The following is a 25,733-nucleotide window of genomic DNA, read 5'->3' on the forward strand; positions in this document are numbered from 1 at the left end:
CGCGCTTCCGGTGAGCTGGCAAAACACTTGGTTTTCATGGGACACCCTGTGACTTCGGGACCTTAGTAAAGCCTGGCTTCTAACTCATGGACAGGTAGAAAATAAATAAAATAAAATACTTTCTAAACTAGTCAGTTCAGAACTCCCTTGCATGCTGTGGGGGGGTTGCTGCCCACTGTGGACTGCTGAGTGAAGCATGCCGGGAGTTGTAGTTTTGCAGCCTCCTCCCATGCTTGCAGTTAGTTACCCGGGAATTCTCACACTGTCTGCATGGGAGGTGAGAGCATGTCCTAACCAATTCCAGTATTAATTACTACTAAAGTCAAAGCATGCACTGAGTGATAGAGCTGGAGGAGTTCCATCAAAATGGAGAGGGGGGGCAGACATAGAATGTGACATAAGAACCATTCGGCCCATCTAGTCTGCCCAATTTTCTAAATACTTTCATTAGTCCCTGGCATTATCTTATAGTTAGGATAGCCTTATGCCTATCCCACGCTTGCTTAAGCTTGTTTACTGTGTTAACCTCTACCACTTCAGCTGAAAGGCCATTCCATGCATCCACTACCCTCTCAGTAAAGTAATACTTCCTGATATTATTTTTAAACCTTTGTCCCTCTAATTTAAGACTATGTCCTCTTGTTGTGGTAGTTTTTCTTCTTTTAAATATAGTCTCCTCCTTTACTGTGTTGATTCCCTTTATGTATTTAAATGTTTCTATCATATCCCCCCTGTCTCGTCTTTCCTCCAAGCTATACATGTTAAGATCCTTTAACCTTTCCTTGTAAATTTAATCCTGCAATCCATGAACCAGTTTAGTAGCCCTTCTCTGAACTCTCTCTAAGGTATCAATATCCTTCTGAAGATACGGTCTCCAGTACTGCGTACAATACTCCAAGTGAGGTCTCACCAGTGTTCTGTACAATGGCATGAGCACTTCCCTCTTTCTACTGCTAATACCTCTCCCTATACATCCAAGCATTCTGCTAACATTTCCTGCTGCTCTATTACATTGTCTGCCTACCTTTAAGTCATCAGAAATAATCACCCCTAAATCCCTTTGAGGTTAGGACTCTATCAAATATTCTGTACTCTACCCTTGGGTTTTTACGTCCAAGATGCATTATCTTGCACTTATTTACATTAAATGAATGTGACAATAATGCAATGTAGGTCAAATAAAATAGAAGTTATATTTGATTAGTTGGAGATCTAATACTGGGTATATCTGCAGCAGGAACTTGTAGCACCGTTTTAGATTGTAAGTTTTTCAATTAAACTGTTAAACCCCCCCCCCCCCCCCAAAAAAAAAACGAAACACTAAGTTTTCATTGAATACTATTATTATTATTATTGCCATTTATATAGCGCCAACAGATTCCGTAGCGCTTTACAATATTATGAGAGGGGATTTAACTATAAATAGGACAATTACAAATAAACTTACAGGAAAAATAGGTTGAAGAGGACCCTGCTCAATCAAGCTTACATTCTACAGGAGGTGGGGTGTAAAACACATTAGGACAGGAATTTGTCCTAATGTGTTTTACACCCCACCTCCTATAGAATTTAAGTACTATTCTACCAATCTACTTGCCTAATATTTCCCCTACCTTTTGTGTCACTTTACCCCACTCCCTCTAGCATGTAAGCTCATTGAGCAGGGCCCTCAACTCCTCTGTTCCTGTGTGTCCAACTTGTCTGTTTACAACTACATGTTTGTTCGTCCACCCATTGTAAAGTGCTGCGGAATTTGTTGGCACTATATAAATATAATAATAATAATAATTAAAGGTTTTTGTGGGGGGACCCATGAGTAATTCAGGTGTGTAGTAGACTCAGCATGTTTCACTTGTACATTTCTGTTGGGGTGTACCAGAAAAGTGCTACCCTGTAGTATGTAGCATGCATGGAGGTAGGAGTAATATCAGTTTATTAAAAGAATCACTCCACACACACAAAGCACTTTGACTTGCTTTTTATATGTCTGGAACCTGTGGTATTTGTGACGGTTTGTAAAACGACCGATTTCAGTAGAAACCGTCACGGTTATAATTTGGGGCAGAAACGCCTCCCTTGTGGTCAATCAGAAATCCAGGCAGGTTTTCTTTCACTTGCACCACTGAGCTAACAGAAGTGCGCATGCTTCACCATCTTCTCAACGAGCTGTTTTACAGCACAAAGGGTCTTAATGGGAAGCCTCTGATTATTGTATTCCCCAGTGCTGGGAAAAAGGAGAGAGAGGCCTTGCAAGGACTACAGACAGGTTCATGTATTTCATGTACCCACAGAGAAAACGTACAGAAAATAACTGCTTGCATGATTTCTTTTGGAGTATATCTAATAATTTGTTAAACAAATACATTTTTATTTGAGTACCATAACAACTATAGCTTGGTGCAGAAGAGCCCTGGCACATTCTCAGAGTGAATAGTCAACCTGTTTAAAAATGGTTTAGCAACTTACCTCAGCCCCACAGCTGCCCTGAGCTAAGCCCATCCATGCAGGGCAGTGCTCATTGACTTACCGGATCATATAAACATTTCCAGCTAATTAGTGCAGTCGTGCATGGCTGGGCTTAGAGACTGGGTCTTCCAGCAGCAGTTGAGGTAGTGGCAGTAGTGTCAGGTGCTCATGTGGAACTCATGACAGCATGTTTTCTTATATGTTTTCTTTTGGGGTATATGAAGAAACGGCTTGCAGAAGCTGCAGATCTGTTGTCTGCAGCCTTTGTACACTCTCCCCTTTTTCTACAGCCTGCTCCTGACATTGGTCGTTAAAGCGAGCAAGGAGCAGATTTGACAACAAGTGCTTTTACAAGAGGCACTTTTGAGACCACCGGTGAGTAGAATAAACAGATGAGGCTATGACGTAGGCCAGGTCTCAAAAAGTCATATCCTGCACTACTAGACAGGCTCAAAAGTTACTTGTTACTGCTAGCCTGGGCGGCCATGGCACACACTTACTGGGAGTAAATTTCTACTCACGGTGAATTTTCACTTGCCAAAAGCTAAAGGAAGAAAAAGATTTGCATTTGCAGAGGTTTTTTTTTTTTTTTTTTGCAAACTACCTTTATTGTAAAGAACAGATTGGAGTCTGGAGATAACCCTAACTGTGCAAGAAGGAGTGCTTATATTTCTTTCTTTTTATTAACATTCTTTCTTTTATTGAGGCAAAAATAAAATAAAATAGACATTGCATGGTGACAATAGACAGTACAGAAGCCATGTAACCTAGCCATATTACACACTATATGTTTACATTGCAGCTCTAAGTCTGCCCTCTGTGGCTGTCTAACAGACAGCCACTAGAGGGCTTCTGGAATCCTAACAGACTTTTTGTCAGTTATCTGATGCTGGACATCTTCACAAATCTCCAGAGTCAGATTTTCCCCACAGGTCTAATGTGCGTCAGCCAGCGGGGGATTAGTGTGGGCGTTTCAGGTAAGTGGCTGAAGGGGGGCACTTCAGGAACCTATAGTGCCAGGGAAATTGATTTGTTTTCCTGGCACTATAGGATCCCTTTAATGAACTCCAGAACCCTAGAGCTTACAGTTGGAGGAGGGAAACTATGTAACATTGACAGCTATAATGAGACTAGTGGTGCGGTGGCAAGTGGAAGCAAGCCTTCACTAAGGTTCCAATATAAATAGGGCCAAGAGGCTCTTAAATGAGTGTCACCCCTAAACCACAGGGCACTAGGGGGGTGGAGAAGTTACACTAGTGTTACCGAGCGTAACTGATATCATAGAGGCACAGGTGGTAAAAGGGCTGGGGGAGCACTAACTCCGGCATAAACTTTTCATTTAACAAACAGTGACATGAGTATAAAACTGCACAGATACATGGGTCTTAATAATATCTAAAAGAAAAAAGCATAATTAAACTGGTTTATATTTTGTGACACTGTCCGAGAGCCAGTTCAGGTCAGCGAGTCCCTTCGTCCTCTGGGAACAAACGTGGGCACTCGGGAATCATCCCTAGAGTGAGTAGGTGTCAGGCCCCTCTCAATCATTGTCCTATTGGCGAACCCTAGAGCTGCAAGGAACTTGGGTCAGAAGCCTTCTAAGATTTCCCATCTTTAACCCCTTAAGGACACATGACATGTGTGACATGTCATGATTCCCTTTTATTCCAGAAGTTTGGTCCTTAAGGGGTTAAAGGACCACTATAGTGCCAGGAAAACAAACTCGTTTTCCTGGCACTATAGTGCCCTAAGGGTGCCCCCACTCTCAGGGTCCCACTCCCGCCGGGCTGAAGGGGGAGGAAGGGGGTTAAAAACTCACTTTTCTCAATCGCCTGGCTCCCTCGGCGCTGGGGACTCTCCTCTCTCTTCTGACGTCACCATTCTCAATGCTTTCCTATGGATGCTGGCGTCTTCTCACTGTGAAAATCACAGTGAGAAACGCGGAAGCGCCTCTACTGGCTGTCAATGAGACAGCAACTAGAGGCTGGATTAACCCATGAAACTTCTCTGAAACTGCTATGTTTACAGCAGGCAGGGTTAATCCTAGATGGACCTGGCACCCAGACCACTTCATTAAGCTGAAGTGGTCTGGGTGCCTATAGTGGTCCTTTAAAAACCCATGGAGCTCTGGAAGTCGGCCAGCGGTAGTTCTTCCGAAGTGCTGTGACAATCAGGAGTATAGATTTGCGCCATTGTAGAGTGGGTCTGCTGAGGTCTTGAAAGAGTTAGATGTGGCAGCCTTCGAAATCATAACGCGTTTAAAAATGAATATCAAGCGTTGCTTCTTAGCCATCGTCTGGCACAGGATGACGTCTTTGGGGACATAGATTGGCGCCTGTGGTGATTTATTAATTCTGTTAATGCCATCGAAGGAAAGATGTTTGGCTTGTTTGGTAGGTAGGGCATCGTATAAAGTGTGGGAGCTTTTCCATGGGCATAGTCTCTAAGACTCCCCTAACTTTAATATTCCTTCTCCTACCTCTGTTATCAAGAAGGAACACTTGTTGTGAGGTATTGGCTTGAGCTGATTACATCTGCTGTTCTGTCTCTCTGAGCGCCTGCAGGTCTTGTCTAAGGTCTGTTATATCTTCTTCTGTAGCCTGAATATGTGCAGTATTAGCCTGTATTTCTGTGGTTACAAAGGCTAATTTGGCCGCCATTATTTGCAGGATCTTGACCAGGAGGTTCTGGAAGTCATGCTTGGTGGACTGAGTGTCCCCAAATGCGGTCTGTGTGCTCACCTGGGCAATCCGAGCCAGGGTTTAATGTTGAGGCATATCAGTCACGCTTGCTTGGGCGGGTAAAGCCTATGGCAGTTCTGGTACGTTGGTCGGAGGAGGTGAATGCAGCATCTGGCTGATGTCTCGTTGGACCTTTGGGGTAGGCTGCAGAGGTTCCCGAGATTTTCACCCCATCCCTCGGTAAGTAGAGCGCCGTGATGTTTGGATGCAGCCATGGCTTCGTCCAAGGCTCGGAATACTCCTTCAGGGTCAGATGGACTACCGCCCACGCGGTAAGCCTTGTGGCCTCGACTCCATGTTTTTGCACACAGGTGAAGAAAAAAAGGCATAGGTGGGTGCAGCCAGTCTAGTTTTGCAGGATGCAGGCGATACTTGCCGGGTTAGTGTCCACCAACTCGGAGCTGTGGAAGTTGGCAAATGCTCCCTTGTGCCGCTAGGCTCCGTCCCCCCGGAGTACTCCTTTAATATTGATAACTGGTTGTGCAGTCACTAGGGATCTACATAAGCCACATCAGCATGGTAATATTTGCAGGTTAGGTCACTCTTGTGTCTGTTTATCAGGTGCCCAAAAGTCCTATTCCTGCTACACATTGTGGATTTGTTGGTGTCCTATTAAATGTTTTGTAATGGGATTCAGTAAATCACACCTTTTAGCTTGATCTCTAATAAAAAAAAAATGCTAAAGCTTATTGTGAATACGTTTATCGGATGCCTTAATTTAATTATATTCGCATCATGATTGTGTTGAAGAGTGTCACCAAATGTATTTATTTTTTCCTTTTAACATTAAGCAACCTATTCATAGGAGCCAAACAGTAGGCGACAAAACCATGCAGTCGGCACATCTTCATTTACTTGCTGATTTCTTTCCTGTATCTTCTAACAACCCTCTCGAGCTGTTTATTACCGTGTCATTGTTATTATTATTACCCTTCAGTCAAAACAAGGTTTTGTATAATTTATTGTCTGTTCTGTACTCTCATCTAGTGTTTTTTTTTTTTTTTTTTTTTTTTATCCTGCTTTATGAAATAGCTTGTGCACGGGATACAAATAATAAACTCAAAATTAATATTGCTTTTTTAATGATTTTTTCCCTCTAGATTGTAACGAATTCTAATTTCCTGCTTCGTGGCTGCTAAATCAAATTATAGATATGACTTCTTCAAATACTACCCTGTAAGTAACTGGTAAATCGGCTTAATTGTTTTTTGCTGTCCTTTGTGTTACTTTAATTACAGTGAACCAGGTAGTTTGTTGACCATTAAAATTTCATAGAAAATGTTAATATATCTGATACCGTAAACTGTAGAAGAGTAAGGACGTAAAAACATCAGTAAATTAAAATGTTTCTCTTTTTTCGCTGAAGAATGTAAACATTTCTTAAGGGGATATGTCACTTTAACAATGAATTAAACATTTTACATAATATAGCAATGTGGCTAATAGTGTTTCAGAAAAATTACTTTTTAACATGACACTATGTTGATATAGGCATCACTAGTGTACTGTCAGCTAAAGGGACACTCCAGACACCGTAACAACATCTAAATTAAGTTGTTATGGGGCCAGGAAGCCCCCTCGGCACACTTTTAACTCAAGGGGTTAAACTGTTCTTGAACAATTTAACCTCAAAGTGAGCCGATCTTAACTCCTCCCAGGTGTCATCTGACGGCCTCAGCCAATCAGTGACTCCGTATTCACAAAACTGGCTTGTCAAAGCCATGTCTCTTTTCAAGACAGTTTTGTGAACGGGGAGTCACTGATTGGCTTAGAGACTCGTCCGTACGAGTCTCCCACCACTCACTAGCTGATGGTCCAATCAAGAAGGAGCATTGGGGACTGATGTATCCAAATGAAGCATCCAAATGCTTCTTATAGGTAAACATTGAATTCAATGCTTTTCTATGAGCTACATTTGGTCATTGTAGTGGAAGTGTCTCTAGTGGCTCTCAGGAAGACACTAGAGGTGTGTTTAACCCTACAATGTAAATCGGACGGTTTCTACATAACTGTCATATTTTACATCACAGAGTTAAAACTTCAGGGCCACTACACCCAGACCAATTCATTGAGACTTTAATGGTCCTTTAAGGGCAGAGGAAATTGTCCAATTTCTGATCGGAAAAAAACCCTAAAATCTCTGCTCTGTTTGTTCCACTGTTATTTAACCCCTTAAGGACCAAACTCCTGCAATAAAAGGGAATCATGACATGTCACGCATATCATGTGTCCTTAAGGGGTAAAGGGTTTCTCTTTTAAGTGCACCCATACATATTATATATTGTTTTTTTTTTTTTTTTCCCCAAGTAAGGAAATGTTTTTCTTTTAATACTCTTTATGTATATGTAACACAACATTAAAGTGACACTATAAGCACCAAAACAACTCTAGCGTAATGGAGTAACGTTTATGTATATTCTAACTGCTCGATTCTCTGCCATTTATGAGTTAAATCACTTTGTTTATTCTGCCTTAGTCATGCCTTCCATGCATATGACAGTCTGCGTACACATTTCCTGTAAAGAGAGATCTAATGTTTAAACTTCCTTTATTGTACAGTCTGTTTAATTTAGAATGGCTTACCTCCTCCTAATTGCCTGCTACAGCTTACATGAGCCTCCTGTGTGTGATTACAGTTCAATTAAAGGGGCATTCCAGGGAACTAAACAAGTGAAGCTTAAATTAAAACTAATAAACTGAAATACCTGTGGTTAGTTTTTTAATCTCAATCTGTGTAGATTAATCACAGTGCTGCAAAGTGTTTTGCGAATTTCAGCATTGTTACTCGGCCTCCTTATCCACAACACTCTCCAATTTCAAAATCTTCCTGATTGACAGTCTTTGAAAGAAACATACCTTTTTCAACCAATGAAAATCGAGGCACATCTTCTGTATTGTTTGGAGTACTCATAGCACAGACGGCACTGCGGAGACAAGGCTAGAGTTAAACACAGTACGTGTAATAAAATATTTGTTACTCTTTTGCCTTCACTTCTACTTTTCTTTTGTTTCTAGCCTTATACTTTATTTATCCTGTGCTGGTCATCCTCCCTCACTCTCCTTGTGGAGTTTGATGATCCCCCTGTCCTCAGCGCTCCCCCATATGTTCTCCCCTCGTCTCTCTCCCTCCATCCATCCTTGTGCAGTGTGAAAGTATCGCCATGCCCCAGCTCTCCCCCATATTTCCTACGCTGGTCTCCCTCCATCCATCCTTGTACCATGAAAGCTTCCCCCGTCTCCAGCACTCCCCATATGTTCTGCACTAGTCTCCCTCCATCCTTGTGCAGTGTGAAAGTATCCCCCTGTCCCCAGCTCTTCTCCATATGACCTCAGCTGGTCTCCCTCAATCCCTCTCTTCATCTATCCTTGTGCCGTGAATGTATCCCCTGCCCCAGCGCTCGACCCACATGTCCTTCGCTGATCTCACTCACTCGATCCAAACTTCTGCCATGGAAGTATCCTCCTGTCCCCAGCGCTGCCCTCATATGTCCTCCGCTGATCTCCCTCACCCCATCTTCCTTGTGTAATCTGAATATCCCCATTTACCCATACATCCCAAACATGCATTTCTCCTTCACATTTTTCCTACAGTTTATTGTGGAAAAGTACCTTAAATATACACTAAATAAATATATACAATAAAATTATAATTTTCCTTCATCATTTTTTTTTTTGCAGACCATTGTTCCCTACTGTTCCACTCAACTGACTAAAGATGCCAAAGTGTTTTGTGAAAACATGCAAGAATAGACAACGTGGGCCAAAGGCAACTTTCATTCTGCACTTGTTTCCAAATTCACCACGAAGAATAAGGAGATGGTTGTTGGCCACAGGAGAAGATATTAATAATGTAGATGCTTTGGTTGCCAAAATTTTTACTGACAAAACTAAAAAGACCTATAGAATGTGTTCGGAACACTTTACACCCCAATCCTATTCCAACACTGGAAAGGGGAAACGTTTAAAACCTGACGCAGTTCCTGAAATTTTCAGAAGTGCAGAGAAATCTTCAGCTACAGCAACAGGACATGAATTGCAATCTTCGTCCTCGGACGAGGAAAGTATGCAAATTGATTTCCATCCAGCTGCTAGCACAGCATCTCGAATGAAAAGCTGCGAAATTCATACGCAAACTGAAATTTATATTGAAAGAACTGGTCAAAATCTGCTCCAGGATCATGACTATTGCTCAAGTTTGGATGATACTGTCGCAGTGAGCACTCTGTGTTCGAATAAGCTCTCCAACACAAAAAAGGTGAAATCTCGAAACAAAGGAACTTCCACTATGGCTTTTCTTGGAACAAGGTCTTTAAAGATTCAAACACTTCAGCATTACTTCAAAAGAAATGCACAAACATCGACAATTGAAGATCGCGTTATGAAGGATGCATATACATGGACAGGTCCATGTGAGGAAACCACGCAACTTTCTGGTTTTTCAAAGCACAAATTGAAAGACACCGCAACTCAAACTGATCAAGTATCCTATGTGACTATTTTTCGATCTACCCCAATTCGCAAAGAGAAAACATGCTCCATCCAGACTTTTGCGACATCTTCGTCAATTGGTGGACTTTCTAATGTTACATGTGATAGCGAGTCCACACCTCTGCAAGAAAAAAGAATGCCAGACCCTGATTTTAAACCTTTGGAAGGAGAAATGAGTGTCGATGACAGCCCTTTAAAGGACGAAGTTCCTGAAAAATTGGTCTCGGAAAACAAATTTCTTGTTTTTGAGAGCTGTTTGGATTTATTACTTCCCAACAAAAATGTATGTCCGCACGATGAAACCTGTAAATCACCAGTATTACGTTATGAGAAGCATATTACGGGCAGTCTATTGACTGTCTACCTCATATGTGAAAATGATCATCGTACTTTGTTTTGGAGAAGTCAACCAACTATTGGCAAACATGCCGTTGGTAACATTCTTGCTAGTGCCGCTGTACTGTTTTGTGGATCTTATTTTTCCAAAGCCGATGAAATGTATAGACTACTTGGTATGCCTTTCATTTCAAAATCGACACATTATCAGTATCAAAAACATTTTTTTTTCCCTATTATTCATAAACATCATTCTGAAGATCGAAAAGCTATTTTGGAGGGATTGAATGGTAAAACAGTCTGTCTGTCAGGAAATGTACTGTGTGATAGTCCTGGTGTTTCTGCCAAATATTGCACCTGTACACTAATTGAACAATCAACACAAAAAATTATTGAAACAAACACAATCCTAGTTCCTGAAGCCAGTTCTACGGGGGCAATGGAAGCAAAAGTTTTTAGACGATCACTCAATAAGGTCTTAAATGATGGTTTAAAAATAGCCTGCTTAGCGACCAACAGAAATGTATCTATTCGGAAAATAATGCGCAAAGAATATGGTAAAATACATCATCAGTTTGACCTATTGCATTATTGTAAGAGTTTGCGTAACAAGCTAGCTAAAATCACAAAAAGAAAACTGGGAAAGCCACTACTGCCATGGACAAGCACGATTATAAATCATTTGTGGGCTTCCAGTTCATTGTGTAAAGGTGATGCCATTTTGATGCGTGAGCACTGGAATTCCTTATTACACCATGTTGTTAATGAACATGCATGGGAATCAGGCGAACAATTGCATCAGTGTCAACATCCTCCACTTGAAGATAGCGATGTGCGAGTGAGAGCTTGGCTTGTAAAACATAGTCTTGCCCATGCTGAACTCAGGGATTTTGTCAAGGACAAACAATTACAGAAGGATTTAGAACACTTGGTTCTTTTTTGCCACACAGGAAGCATCGAGATTTTCCACAGTTTAGTCTTGAAGTACAGGCCAAAAAGGGTAGATTTTTCCATAGATGGAATGATTGCGAGAACTAAGTTGGCGGTTCTAGCACACAACGCTAATACGGCAAGATCAGGACTTTTTGGAGAACGGTGTCCTAAGCAATACTTTTCAAAAGCCAACAAACTGTGGCAGGTTAAAAATGTCTATGATAGTCATACCATCAACCATGTCTTTCCAATGTTAGCAGATGTTCTCAAACTTGTTTCTGGCGAACTGAATGTAGGTTGGATTTCAGAAGGGACTGGTCCACCATGCAATATTGCATCTTTGTCAAGACCATCCACCAGTGACTTGGCTGATCAACATGTGCCTCGATTTTGCGAATCCTAATCTTCGTAAAAGTTTAAAACATTGTAAAAACTAATTATTCCTTCATGAGATACATTTTTATGGAGCGTGATTTCCTTTCTGTTGTGACATTCACTAACACTAATGCCAACATCTTCTCTCCATTGATGGTGAAGTGTGACTCTAAATACTAATGTTTGTTTGGCATTACAAAAATAAAGCTAGTCCGTATTCGGACAGGGGGTTACCTATTGGCTTTGAATGTTCACTTGACGCTGCAATCCAATCACTAGAGGTTTTCTAGAAGCATTTCTGAAACAAGGAATACATTTTCTGGCAAATTCAAAATAAGGTGATAGTCTTGCAGTGTCTGCTGTTCGCTCCAAGCTAAGTGACAGCGCACTTGTCCGATCAAGACAAATGTTATGCTTATACTATATTTTTAAAGAGAGGATATTGCAGTTGGTAGAGCTCCACAGAGAGTGACTGAAAATGTTAGCGTTTTACCATTAGTGAAATATCTTTTTACATATAGGGTCAGGTTGCAACAAGGAAACCTGTGTTACAATCCAAAATATTCTTTGATGAGGAGCTAATATTGAGCAGAGTGTTGTTTCACAGCTTTGCTACTGTAATGTACGGCATCTCAACCCCCCCCGAGTTATTCAAAATAAAGTTTCAGTCATTACTACACTAAATGTGAAGTGTTTCATTATTACACATATTATTATTTATAAAGCGCCAACAAGTTCCGTAGCGCTGTACAATGGGTGGACTAACCGACACGTAATTGTAACCAGACAAGTTGGACACACAGGAACAGAGGAGTTGAGGGTCCTGCTCAATGACCTTACATGCTAGAGGCAGTATATTGACACAAAAGGTATATAAACATTAATGATGGCTTATCCTGCAATCCATGAACCAGTTTAGTAGCCCTTCTCTGAATTCTCTCTAAGGTATCAATATCCTTCTGGAGATACGGTCTCCAGTACTGCGTACAATACTCCAAGTGAGGTCTCACCAGTGTTCTGTACAATGGCATGAGCACTTCCCTCTTTCTACTGCTAATACCTCTCCCTATACAACCAAGCATTCTGCTAGCATTTCCTGCTGCTCTATTACATTGTATGCCTGTTAAGTCATCAGAAATAATCACCCCTAAATCCCTTTCCTCAGATGTTGAGGTTAGGACTCTATCAAATATTCTGTACTCTGCCCTTGGGTTTTTACATCCAAGATGCATTATCTTGCACTTATCCACATTAAATGTCAGTTGCCACAGCTCTGACCATTTTTCTAGTTTACCTAAATCATTTGCCATTTGGCTTATCCCTCCTGGAACATCAACCCTTTTTAAAACATCCTTTTAAAACATCCTCTAAAGTGAACACAGTGTGCTGTCACGTCTGATTATAAATGGAATTATTTTTTTTATGTTGGCTGTGCGAGTCAGAGGGGGTATGACTAGGGCAGTATAAACGTAAACAAAATGTATTTAACTCCTAAATGGCAGAGAATTGAGCAGAGAGACTGCAGGGGTATGATCTATACACAAAAAATGCTTCATAACGCTAAAGTTGTTTTGGTGCCTGTTGCCTGCTAAAGCCTGCAGGATAAGGTACCTAGTTGGGGACCACTGTAGGAATAAATAAAAGAAAAAAAAAACAAGTATTTTCATGCAGGTAGCATTGGAAGACTGTCATTATAAACTAACAACTGCCTTGCCAAAATTAATTATTATTTTGTTTTAAGAAACTGGGTTTGTTTTAAGAAACCCAGTTTTAAAAATAAATGCAGTACATATCTTTATATTATTACATGTCCTAAATTCTGAATCCGTAATCATCAACGTGTGATTTTATATTGATATGTAAAGTGATAAAATTATTCTACAAAGCAGTGAAATTAAATATGTCCGTATGTAACAAAAGCGGATAGCTGGGGTGTCTTTAACATTACTACCTATTGTCTACTAGCATTTTATTTTGAGTACTTTATTTGAAGCACCCTTGTATACTAATTCATTGGCTTTTGATAACCTACATTTGGCTTGTTAATATGTTTGAGAGTCTTGTAGCATTCACACACATTGGCTGACAGTACGTTCTATTTAATGCACAGCCTTTTCCATGTAGAAGGTGTAAGCATCTATAGATCAGTTTTGGGACATGTGAGTTATGGTCTTTAAAGGGCTGGGAAGAGGTCATTGCCATTCTTCTTACTGTTACAGTGACGATAAGGACACCTTTAAAATCTTGGTGGCCACAGACATTCACCTCGGCTATTTGGAGAAAGATGCGGTGCGTGGAAATGACAGCTTTGTGACATTTGATGAAATTCTGAAGCTCGCTCATGATAACGAGGCAAGTACTGCGTAATTTAGACTAACAGCATCCATTTCTTCTGCTTCTGTTACAGCTCTTTACACACCCTGTAATTGTCATTCAATATCTTAGTATCCAAGGTGAAAATAATGTAACTGGGGGTTATGCAGTACATATAAATCCCATTATCTTGTTCAAGTAGCCATTGCGGTTATTTGTGTTCTGCATAATAACATGCTGTAGGTAAGGCAAGGTTCTCTGACTCATATTCATGTAAATACATACTCAAACTTGTATAGCCTTGTTTTTTTATATCTTAAAAGTGTACTCTAAGCACCTTAACCACTTCATTTGTACAGTGCTAAATCATTTTTGATTGGCATGCTTCAGAATTGGCTCAAGCAGTGGTAGGCTGACAGTGTCAGGTAAGTACGCTCATCCTGTCATTGCCACTCTTGGCTGGCATGCATAGTTATGTCTAATGCAGAGTTACATTTTGCCTTAACCAAACCTCCTGTAGGGGGCAGGGCCATGGGTGGCTAGGGACCATCAATCATTGTTAAACCAATTGAAAATACTGAACCATGGGTTGGTGTCAGCGGACTCCAGAAACCGTAAACATTTCAATGACATGAAGTGGTTGTGGTGTCTAGAATTAAGAAAGAAAAAAAAGTCACGTAGATCTAATTCTGAGACTACATTTTCGCTTCATTTCTTGGAATTAAAGGGAAACTCCAGTGCCAGGAAAACGATCCGTTTTCCTGGCACTGGAGGGTCCCTCTCCCTCCCACCCACCAATCCCCGGTTACTGAAGGGGTGAAAACCCCTTCAGTCACTTACCAGAGGCAGCGACATGTCCCACGTCGCTGCCTGCTCCTCCCCCGCCACTCCACCTTCTGCCTACGTCGGCCGGTGGGCGAGACTGATCCTGCCCACCGGCCGAGGAGACTTAACGCGCCGCGCATGCGCATTAGCGCACCCCATAGGAAAGCATTGAAAGCGTGAGGACGTCCAGCGACGCTCTAGCACAGAAAACCTGTGCTATAGAGCAGGAAGTTCCCTCTAGTGGCTGTCTAATAGACAGCCACTAGAGGTGGAGTTAACCCTGCAATGTAATTATTGCAGTTTATAACAAACTGCAATAATTACACTTGCAGGGTTAAGGGTAGTGGGAGTTGGCACCCAGACCACTCCAATGGGTAGAAGTGGTCTGGGTGCCTACAGTGTCCCTTTAAACCCCCGTTATACTGAGCCAGCTAATGTCAGCAAAAACAACAGTTGTGGGCCCAGCCGATCTGTTTTTTTTTTAGTCAAACCACTTTTAAGTGATTTAATTTAAAAAAATCAAACAAACAGACAAACACACAAATCCCACCTCTTTAGCTTGAGATTGCATTATGTCAAATGTCAATTTACATCCTCATTGTCAGTCCAAATCTTTCATCTGCATAAGCACACATAGGTCAAAGGCTGTTAAGATCTTCTTTACCTTAAAGGGATACTATAGCGCTAGGAATACATAGCTGTATTCCTGGCACTGTCGCTCCCTCTGCCTCCCTCCTCAATCAATGCTTTTCTTTGTGAAAATGGTTGTAAGGAAGGTAAGAGGTAAAGAAGTCCAGCGTCAGTCACCGCTAGGACTAAGCCACTGGAGGCAGACTTAGTGCTGCAAATAGTTTCTCTGGAACTGCAATGCTTTACATTTCAGCACTAAGTGCAACAAGGAAACTGCATCCAGGCCACTTCAAAGAGCTGAAGTGGTCTGGGTGCCTATACTGTGCCTTTAATGCTTAGAGCTTCATTGCTCATGCTGGGCAACACTCGGATGAGTAATAAGTAAGTGAAGTTACTTCATCACGGCAGCACAAGCGGACAGGCTTTGCGAAGTCAGTTTTTTCTTATTTTGTTATTAAACCGCCTCAGTATTATTTTACAGTACTGGAGGGACTGCACTCATTTCTTCATATAACCGTAGGAACTACAATAAACTGTAATAAAACAATAAGCAATAGTGTTTTTGATGCTTGAGTGTCTCTTTAACGTCCACATGTCTCCCAAAAAAACATGAAGTAACCATTTTATTGAATTTCAATCTACATTTCAGAGAACATTGAAAAAAAACTTTTCTTTCTGCCGCAATATCAAAACTGGGTTTCTTCATAAAACCATTATTGTGGAGCAAACTTCTCCTCTTCCTCATAAATTATTTATTTTTTTTCTATAAAAATGTAGGAAGCCGTTTAATCCTTTAAATGTAATATTACTGTAATGCAATGGTAATAATGCACTGTAATGACTCATAATAGAGATCATCTTGCCGTAAAGAGCGACTCATTTAACATGCATTATATATTTCATGAATGAAAAAAAATGACTGGTACAGTTATTTGTTAAATCTACATGTGTAGTTTGGTTCCACTCTCTCTATTGCATTAACGAGACTGGCTTTTTACACTAATGAAATCTATGGCTTGTTAAGCAGACATATTGACCAAGGCTCTCCAACAGCTGTATGCAGGCTGGCTGGCCACTAATAATGGAAATGGCTATCACTGCTAAGAGGCTCAAGCTATTTTGCATGCCACTGTCACTTGAGTATTGCATTGTGCTCACACCCGATGGCAAGGGTTTTTGGTTACTTATTTCCTTTGTTGACAAAATACTCAAAGGGACACTACGGACCCTTAAAGCACTTTAGCTTGCCGAAATGCTTTGTTTGTCTTCTTTTTGTGTGTCTTCTATTTTTTTTCTTCTTCATTTTGTGAAAAGTGGAGAGTTCAATAGGACTGTTTTTATAAATTAATCTTGTTACAACCCCTGAGGCTGTCAATCAAACAACATGTCATGTTACTTCCTGGTTTATTTAGCTCAGTGGAGCTAATGATTAATCTGCATTGGTCAGACACAGAATGTCTGGGCAGGGTTAGATCTGCAGCTTTTGCAAGCTGTTTTTATATATTCTCGCTATAAAAAAATGCTTAAAGGGACACTATAGTCACCTGAACAACTTCAGCTTAATGAGGTTGTTTAGGTGAGTGCTACAGCTACCCGGAGCCTTTTTCTTGTAAGCACTGTATTTTCTGAGAAAATGCAGTGTTTACATTGGAAGCTTGGAACACCTCTTGTTGCAGTCAATCAGACGGCCACCAGAGGGACTTCCGAGTTCAGAGGCCCTAAAAAGGCCTCTCGTCCGATGCATTCTGGGTGAATGCATCAGACGGGCTATCAGCACACAAAGCACTGTGAACGCGCTTTGTGTGCTGACAGCCTGTCAGCACTGCTGTGGGCGTGGCTTCAGCTGACAGCTGAAGCCCGAACCCACAGGGATGCTGTCTGGCCACAATAGTGGTTGAAGGGGGGGGACGGGGACCTACTCTCCTCCCCCCCCCCGGCCCCCACCCCTGAGCGGTGGGTGGGGGCCCTAAAAATAAGGGGGGCACATACTGCCCCCCCGGCCCCCACCCCTGTGCGGCGGGTGGGGGCCCTAAAATTAAAAAATAAGGGGGGGGACATATTGTCCCCCCCCCCGGCCCCCACCCCTGTGCGGTGGGTGGGGGCCTTAAAATAAAAAATAAGGGGGGGACATACAGCCCCCCCGGCCCCCACCCCTGTGCGGCGGGTGGGGGCCCTAAAATTATCAATAAGGGGGTACCTATTGTCCCCCCCCGGCCCCCACCCCTGTGCGGTGGGTGGGGGCCTTAAAATAAAAAAAAAGGGGGGGCATACTGCCCCCCCCCCGGCCCCCACCCCTGTGCGGCGGGTGGGGGCCCTAAAATTATCAATAAGGGGGGACCTATTGTCCCCCCCGGCCCCCACCCCTGTGCGGCGGGTGGGGGCCCTAAAATAATAAATAAGGGGGGGGACATATTGCCCCCCCGGCCCCCACCCCTGTGCGGCGGGTGGGGGCCCTAAAATTATCAATAAGGGGGGACCTATTGTCCCCCCCGGCCCCCACCCCTGAGCGGCGGGTGGGGGCCCTAAAATTATCAATAAGGGGGGACCTATTGTCCCCCCCGGCCCCCACCCCTGAGCGGTGGGTGGGGGGACCCTAGTTATCCCTCCCCCCCCCAAAAAAAAAACTTATCTCCCTACCTACCCCCCTCACCCTAAAAATAATGAGGGGGGACCCTTTAACTAAAAACCTGTAAAGAAAAAAAAAATAAGATAAAAACAACTTACCATTCGATGTTTTCTTTCTTCTAAAATCTTCTTTCTTCAGCCCCGAAAAAGGCCAAATAAAAAGCCATAATAACCGACGCAATAAAAAAAAAAAAAAAAAAAACCCGAGCGCAAAAAAAAATAATCCATCTTCACCCATGGAGGGCTCCGCGCAGACTGAGCTCCGCAGGGCGGGGGAAGGCTTATAAAGCCTTGCCCCGCCCTGCAATTAGGCTAAGAACACTCTGATCTCGCCCGCCGGCCGAGGAGACCTAATGCGCATGCGCGGCAATGCCGCGCATGCGCATTAGCGCACCCCATAGGAAAGCATTGAAAATGATTTTCTATGCTTCCCTATGGGGAATAGAGCGACGCTGGAGGTCCTCGTCCAGCGACGCTCTAGCACAGAAAACCTGTGCTATAGAGCAGGAAGTGTCCTCTACTGGCTGTCTAATAGACAGCCACTAGGGGAGGACTTAACCCTGCAAGGTAATTATTGCAGTTTAAAAAAAAACTGCAATAATTACACTTGCAGGGTTAAGGGTAGTGGGAGTTAGCACCCAGACCACTCCAATGAGCAGAAGTGGTCTGGGTGCCTGGAGTGTCCCTTTAACCCCTTAAGGACTCATGACATGTGAGACACGTCATGATTCCCTTTTATTCCAGAAGTTTGGTCCTTAAGGGGTTAAGTATAGCTCATAGGTGTATACCACTTTTCACAGACACTGAAAGGCTAAGCAAGCTATTATAGTTTAATTTTAGACTTGCCACTTGTGCTGTAAACATTAAAAAGAAGTACACAAGATCCAGTTTAAATGCTCCATAACAATTTTCCTCACCCCTTCATGGAGCTGTGAGCAGGGTGTGTGTTTTCCTGGAGCTCCACTTAAAGGGATCCTATAGTGCCAGGAAAACATACCCGTCTTCCTGGCACTATAGGCTCTTGGAGTGCCCCACTCCCTCGGGGCCCCCCTCCCTTGGCGCCGAAGGGGTTAAAACCTCCAGCCACTTACCTTAATCCAGCTTCGGGCTCCCCCGGCACTTGTGACCTCTCCTCCCCCGCCGACGTCAGCTTTTTGTAGAGCCAAATGTGCATGCGCGGCCAGAGGCGCTCATTCAAACCCGCCCAAAGGAAAGCATTACTCAATGCGTACCTAATGGGATCTTTTTTGACGCTGGAGGTCCGTGAGGACGTCCAGCGTCCAATAAGTGCGATTTACTTGGTGTAAATCGAGGAAGCGCCTCTAGTGGCTTTCAGGGAGACAGCCACTAGAGGCTGGATTAACCCTGCAGTGTAAACATAACAGTTTCTCTGAAACTGCTATGTTTTCAGCTGCAGGGTTAAACCTAGGGGGACCTGGCACCCAGACCACTTAATTGAGCTGAGAGTGGTCTGGGTGCCTATAGTGGTCCTTTAAAGGGATTCTATAGTATAAGGAACACACATCTGTATACATTACAGCACAGTTCCCTATAGTCCCCCCCCTCCCTTGCGACCTTCCAGCATTGAAAGGATAAAAAAACCCTTTGCATACCCACATGAGCAAAGACGTGAACTGCAAGGCTAAACTCAACGAAGAGAGCTCTTGGCAGAACTGAAAAGGTAGCTCACGTGGAGATTTTTCTAATTCTGCTCTTGTCAAATTCACTTGGAATTCTTTATGATTTCCCGACACTGGTTGTGATTCGTGGAATGTTCGGCTGTCAAATTGGGCAAGCAAAATGAAAAAAAGAAAAAAGTGCTTTTTTTTGTTTGTTTTTGTTTGTAAAGGGACACTAAACTCACCAAAACAACTACAGCTTAATGTAGTTGTTCTGATGAGGATAGTCTGTCCCTGCAAGCATTTTCATGTAAACACTGCCTTTTTTCAGAAAAGGCACTGTTTACATTGCTACCTAGGAACACTTCTATTGGGTGTCACTCAGACAGCTACTAAAAATTCTCCATGCTCTGCATGGAGACGCTGAACATTCCTCATAGTAGTGCATTGATTCAATGTATCTCCATGAGGAGATGTTGATTGTCCAATGTGATGTTTGTTTGTTTAAAGAATTACTCCAAACACCATTTCCTATGGGAAAGCATTGGATTGGCGGGGATTGTCAATTCTGATTATCTCAGCTAGAGAGGTGGTTCAGGGTCAGAACCAGCGCCGTTGTACCCACACGGCACTGGAATAAGAGTATGACTTAAGGCTATTTAAGGGGGTAAAGGGGGGAATCAAACTAAATAGTGTTTAACACAATAGAGTCAGGAATACACATTTGTCTGAAAGTAAAAAAGAAATATAACGAAAAAATAAAAATTGCAGTTTGAAAATTGTCATTTTAATTCTAAGTTGTAATGCTCCAAAATGAGGAAATGGCCAGTTGAACAATTATTTGTGGCACTGTGTATATCTCGGACGTATTCCAGTTATGTATGATTACGTGACTTCCAAAACACAGTTATGCCTGCAAGCTATTTGTAAATGATATGAATATTCAGTTTTTTTACTCTTAATAGGGTTTTGCTCTGTATTTGTCATTTGGCCAGGAAAAAAATAAATTAGTTAACTTATGATTCTCCAGATCAGTGGCTTGCTCGTCTTTTATCGCTTTTATGTACAGAACAGGATGTGCTGAATAATCTCTGCAGAGCATGAATCAACTTGTTGTGTGGATTAGATGAAGTGGCGCTGTCGTTTATTGCAGGGATTTTTACATTTTTTATCCCCCTTCCATTTACACATTTTTTGGCATAGGCAATTTGTGGCTTGCAAGGATCGTTTAGAATGTTCTGTACTTATTTTTTGATTAAAGGGAACTTCATACGTTGATGACTGCCATATCAACTATAACAGGCAACATTTAGCTTTTCTGGTAAACTCTGCAAACTGTTTCTCAATCTGTGCGGTGTGCACTGCAGCAATGCATTGGAATATGGTGTGCAACCAACGTTGTGGCCAGAATTCCTGATTGATCTATGGCAGGTATTAAAAAAATACATGGCATATAATTATAGGCCAACTGGCTAGCTCAGTGTATAGATACAGCTATGGTTTTTACTTTCCATCACTAGAAGATTTTAAAGGATAATTTCCAACTTTCAATTACTTGTGTTTTCAAATATGTTTTTGAGACATTGGAAAACTGAAAACGAATAATATAGATAATAGAGAGCCAAGATGGAGAGATCTGATGATTTCTACATTTAAAGAATTACTCCAAACACCATAACCAGTGATTTGAAGAAATCTTTAGGACATTGAGGGCTAATTACTTCAAAGCACATGTGACTTTGGCAGCCTGGTCTTCCTCAGCTGACATCACTCCACTCCGCCAGAGAAGGACAGATGTTTGTGTGAGGGCTGATGGGAGGACATTAGTGGCATGGTGACATCCGATGCTAAATTTGCACAGAATTAACATTAGCTTACTGGAGACTCTTGTCAATGAATCCCCAGGCTAGCCATTTGTTGAATACAATTGGAAGGTTGAGCAACCACATTCTATCACCCAAAATATTAATAACTGTGTACATGAAATATTGGTCAGAAACATGAATGAAAATAATACAAACTGCATGCACAGAAAATTACAGTGGCAAACTACAGATAGAAAATGGTAACGCATGATAATATTGTAGCAATCCAAGAATAGATGAGGTGGAGTATCTTCCAAGATTCAGTCAGTACAAGAGTTTGATAGGTGTTTCTGCAGGATGTAAAATGCAGATCTTCACTGAGTATGAGTGTGAAGTGAGGCCTGAGAGTGATAGGTGTTTCTGCATCCTAGGAATGTGACACTTCCACTTTGCTATTGTGATAGGAATGTATTTATTAATTTATTTTAATATTGTTAGCGTGTACGATGTGCTATCGAAGAATTGTATCATGTTTTACCAATGCTTTGTGCAATTATCATTTGTGGGTTAAGAATGACTGATGATCAGTCACTAAAACTGAAACGGGCAAGAAATTCTACTTATAACAGTCACACCAACATCCAGTGCCTTTGGTCATACTCTTACTGCAGGCTGTGTTTGTGAGCCCTCTTGGCTAATTCAGTGCTTATTCACCTGCACAAGTATTTTGTAATTTAAATGTGCACATTCACTGTGACAACCATGCCCAGAGGTTCACATTGAATACTCTTGGTTCTGAAGCAAATTACAAAGTTAGGTTGTTACAAATACGATACCTTGTATAACTTTTCTAATTGTTTTAGTGTTGGATTACAAAAAGAACTGAGCAGCTAGATGGGATATGATGGTTTGTATTTAACCACTTCATGCTAGATGACATGCAATGGCTGCCCTGATGCAAAGGCCTATGAATTTGCCAAATTCCTTGTTATGATAGGGTTAGGTGTTTATTTGTATTTTTTTTTCATTGGTTTAGGTTGACTTTCTACTGTTGGGTGGAGATCTTTTTCACGACAATAAACCCTCCCGGAAGACCTTGCACACATGTCTGGAGATGCTGCGAAAATACTGCATGGGAGACCGTCCTATCCAGTTTGAGATTCTCAGTGACCAGTCTGTTAATTTTGGCTTTAGCAAGTAAGTCACTTCTTGACATCTTTAAACTACAAATATCATAAAATCATGCAAAAAAAAAGAAACCACAAAACAGAATTCATTTCGCCATTTTAACATCCTACAAGATGCATTCTTTCAACTTCCTGGTGTTTCCTTTAAATAACAGTGTAGACAGGGCTTCAAATTTGATGTCCTACGCTACTAGCCAGACCTTTAAAGGAACACTATAGTCACCTAAATTACTTTAGCTAAATAAAGCAGTTTTAGTGTATAGATCATTCCCCTGCAATTTCACTGCTCAATTCACTGTCATTTAGGCGTTAAATTACTTTGTTTCTGTTTATGCAGCCCTAGCCACACCTCCCCTGGCTATGATTGACAGAGCCTGCATGAAAAAAAAAACTGGTTTCACTTTCAAACAGATGTAATTTACCTTAAATAATTGTATCTCAATCTCTAAATTGAATCACATACAGGAGTCTCTTGCAGGGCCTAGCAAGCTATTACATAGCAGGGGATAAGAAAATCTTAATTAAACAGAACTTGCAATAAAGAAAGCCTAAATAGGGCTCTCTTTACAGGAAGTGTTTATGGAAGGCTGTGCAAGTCACATGCAGGGAGGTGTGACTAGGGTTCATAAACAAAGGGATTTAACTCCTACATGGCAGAGGATTGAGCAGTGAGGCTACAGGGGCATGTTCTATACACCAAAACTGCTTCATTAAGCTAAAGTTGTTCAGGTGACTATAGTGTCCCTTTAACCCTTAAGGACCAAACTTCTGGAATAAAAGGGAATCATGACATGTCACACATGTCCTGTGTCCTTAAGGTGTTAAAGTTACTTGTCACTGTGAGCCATAGCATACCCACCAGGGGTACATTTTCAGTTGTCAATGGCTAATGGTCAAGAGTACATTTCGAGACCTGACTTAGATACCCATGTGTTTCAGTATATTTCCCATATTTCATCCACTTTTAATGTGCTTTGTTTTGCCTCCTGCCTAATGGGTTTGAGTTGCCTTAAAGGGACATTAAACGTGTATAAAACTAGCTAACAAATTAAGTAGTAGTAATAGTCTTATGTTTACCAAGGAGACAGCATGATGATGTACTTCATGACTGTAAATCTTTATAATTACGCTTTATTTATCCAAAAAAGAAGTCTGAAATCTGGTGAAAAACTTGAAGGTTCATGGTCCCAAATGGTTGTATTTAGCCTCATGGCAGTAGGTATTAGTTCTTATAGGGAAAGCATTGAGGGATATAGGTGGGGACCTCACTTACTTCTTCCTGCACTGGAATAGACTACTGTGTTATGACGGGTACAATTTCCTTAGATATTATGTAACAGCAGGAAATCAAACGCAATGGCTAAAGAGCAGCTTTTACTGGTTCCCTAAATTGGCCAATGTTCCTTTTTTTCCCGTATGTGGGGGATAATAATGAGATTACTAGGGAATTTGTAATAGTGTATATGTATGCACATAAGAAAAAAAGATTACTGGCTTAACCCCTTAAGTACACATGCCATGTGTGACATGTCATGATTCCCTTTTATTCCAGAAGTTTGGTCCTTAAGGGGTTAACCAGAATACACATTGTAAACTCCATACATTCCCAGCGAAGCATAAAAGCTAAGTGCAGCTGGCTTATTGTTAGAAATGTTTAATTTTATGCATATTTCCACATGTGCAAACTTATCTGGATGCCACTAAAGAAGGGGCATTTTAAGGGTAATCACGAGAGTGTAAATTGTTAGGAATTCAAAGCTAATTAATTTTTTTTGTCAAATTTGGAAAATATTTTTTAAGTTGGCTACATTTGGTATTATTTGCGCTAAAATTCGCTTTGAATTCTCAGAAGTTCGCACAGTGAATAAACGTGTTTTTCTGAGATCTTTTTGCATGCTCCTCACATTTACGGCGGAATTTTACCATATGACAGGAGGCTTCATATTTTGCATTAACTTTCTTTACTAACTCCATAGCAGCAAAGAAAAACAGTTGAAATAAAGAACCAATCAGAACACAGTCAGAGTGTATATAAGGGAAAGCATATCCAAATGACTGCCTCTTTCTTTGCTGCTCCATCACAAGTCAGGTCAGAGTACTGGTTCACTGTTTATGTTTTAAACTGTATCTACTGTATGGGATGATTATATCTTCTTCCGGTGGGGATGACGGGGGGCTGTGTATTTACCTTTTCTTATGGGCATTATGTCCCCTCTCTCCCCAGGCCCTCTCTTCCCTGAGGCGGCCTAACCCCCCCTCCCCTGTGGCTACGTTCGCCACTTTCCTCGAGTTTCCCACGCGCCATTCACATTAATTTTAATGCGTTTGGACAGGGAATTATTTTGATTCGTGCAGATAGACAAGGCCAATCACAGTTTTTCCAGTTCGCGCCTGTTCCTGTACGTCGGCGCTCAGTGGTTTGCGCACAAACTGTCCGTTTGCGGCCATCTGTTTGCAAGGTTCCCCGTTGGCATACGGGCAACTGTCAGTGTTCAGTGGTGTACAGACTGTTCGCGGAACTCTCCGTTAGCACCTGTTTCAATTCGTTTTAATGTTGTATGGTTTCCCATGAACGTGTTTCGCTGGCTTTCTTGCACCATTTTAACCCAGGTTCTCGCGAGACCCGCGGCAGCCATCTTGTTGATGGTGTTAGTCATGGAATTTATTCTCATCACGTTGAGGCTCTCGGTGTTTGCGGTTTTGTTGCTGTCCAGCTGTGCTGTGCATAGGGTCAAGGACCTAGTCAGGTTGGTGTTATACCCCTGGGTAGTTGGACTGCCAGTCAGGTTGGGATGAGCCCCCATTTGGGTACTACTTTGCAATTCCGGTTGTCCTGGGTGAGCCCCAGTGATATTAATGAGAGTCTGCTTATTGCCACACGCCAGTAGGCCGTGTGTATGTTAAGGCCCACGGCCTGTTTCACGTACCTCCCAACCGATCCCTATACCTCTCCTACCTGTGCCTGTTTGTTAATAAAATTGCAAATGTATCTGTATAGGCCTATCATGGAAGATACCCAAAACCCCATGGATATTCAGGCCGCATGCCTGGAGAAGGCTATGGCCAAAGTGTTCCCGGCGGTCTCTGATAATATCAAGCCGGCTCTTAAATGCTCCCATGGCAGGGAAGTCGGATGCCTCCTCCAGAGAGAGGGCACACCCAGCAAAAACGCCATTGAAAAGGGGAGGGCTCCAGGAAAGACCCTGACAATAAATGCCCAGCACAGATTCCCCTCCCCCCTCCTATGCAGGATGATTCCTCAGATGAGGAAAGAGATGTGCCTCACTCCCTCTCCATCGGGACCAGTGGCAGGCAGAGATCTCGGACGACGGTAATTGGGGCTCCAACGCTTACGCCAGTGAAACATTTCTGTGTAAGCCCCAGAGTAAG

The 25,733-nt window shown here is 42.0% G+C and overlaps 1 protein-coding gene across 1 annotated transcript in view; it reads left to right on the top strand.

The window, feature by feature from the left end:
• The first annotated feature begins 15 nt into the window (after window positions 1-15).
• MRE11 (MRE11 homolog, double strand break repair nuclease) overlaps window positions 16-25,733 on the top strand; it is a 164,737-nt gene continuing 139,019 nt past the window's right edge. The window contains exons 1-4 of the mRNA XM_063430661.1: window positions 16-94; window positions 6,308-6,383; window positions 13,559-13,691; window positions 22,193-22,353. Of these exons, the coding sequence (XP_063286731.1) occupies window positions 6,361-6,383; window positions 13,559-13,691; window positions 22,193-22,353 (317 nt within the window). The 5' untranslated portion in view covers window positions 16-94; window positions 6,308-6,360. The remainder of the gene's footprint in view (window positions 95-6,307; window positions 6,384-13,558; window positions 13,692-22,192; window positions 22,354-25,733) is intronic.

The sequence above is a fragment of the Pelobates fuscus genome, chromosome 1, assembly GCF_036172605.1.
Source record: "Pelobates fuscus isolate aPelFus1 chromosome 1, aPelFus1.pri, whole genome shotgun sequence".
Taxonomy (NCBI): domain Eukaryota; kingdom Metazoa; phylum Chordata; class Amphibia; order Anura; family Pelobatidae; genus Pelobates; species Pelobates fuscus.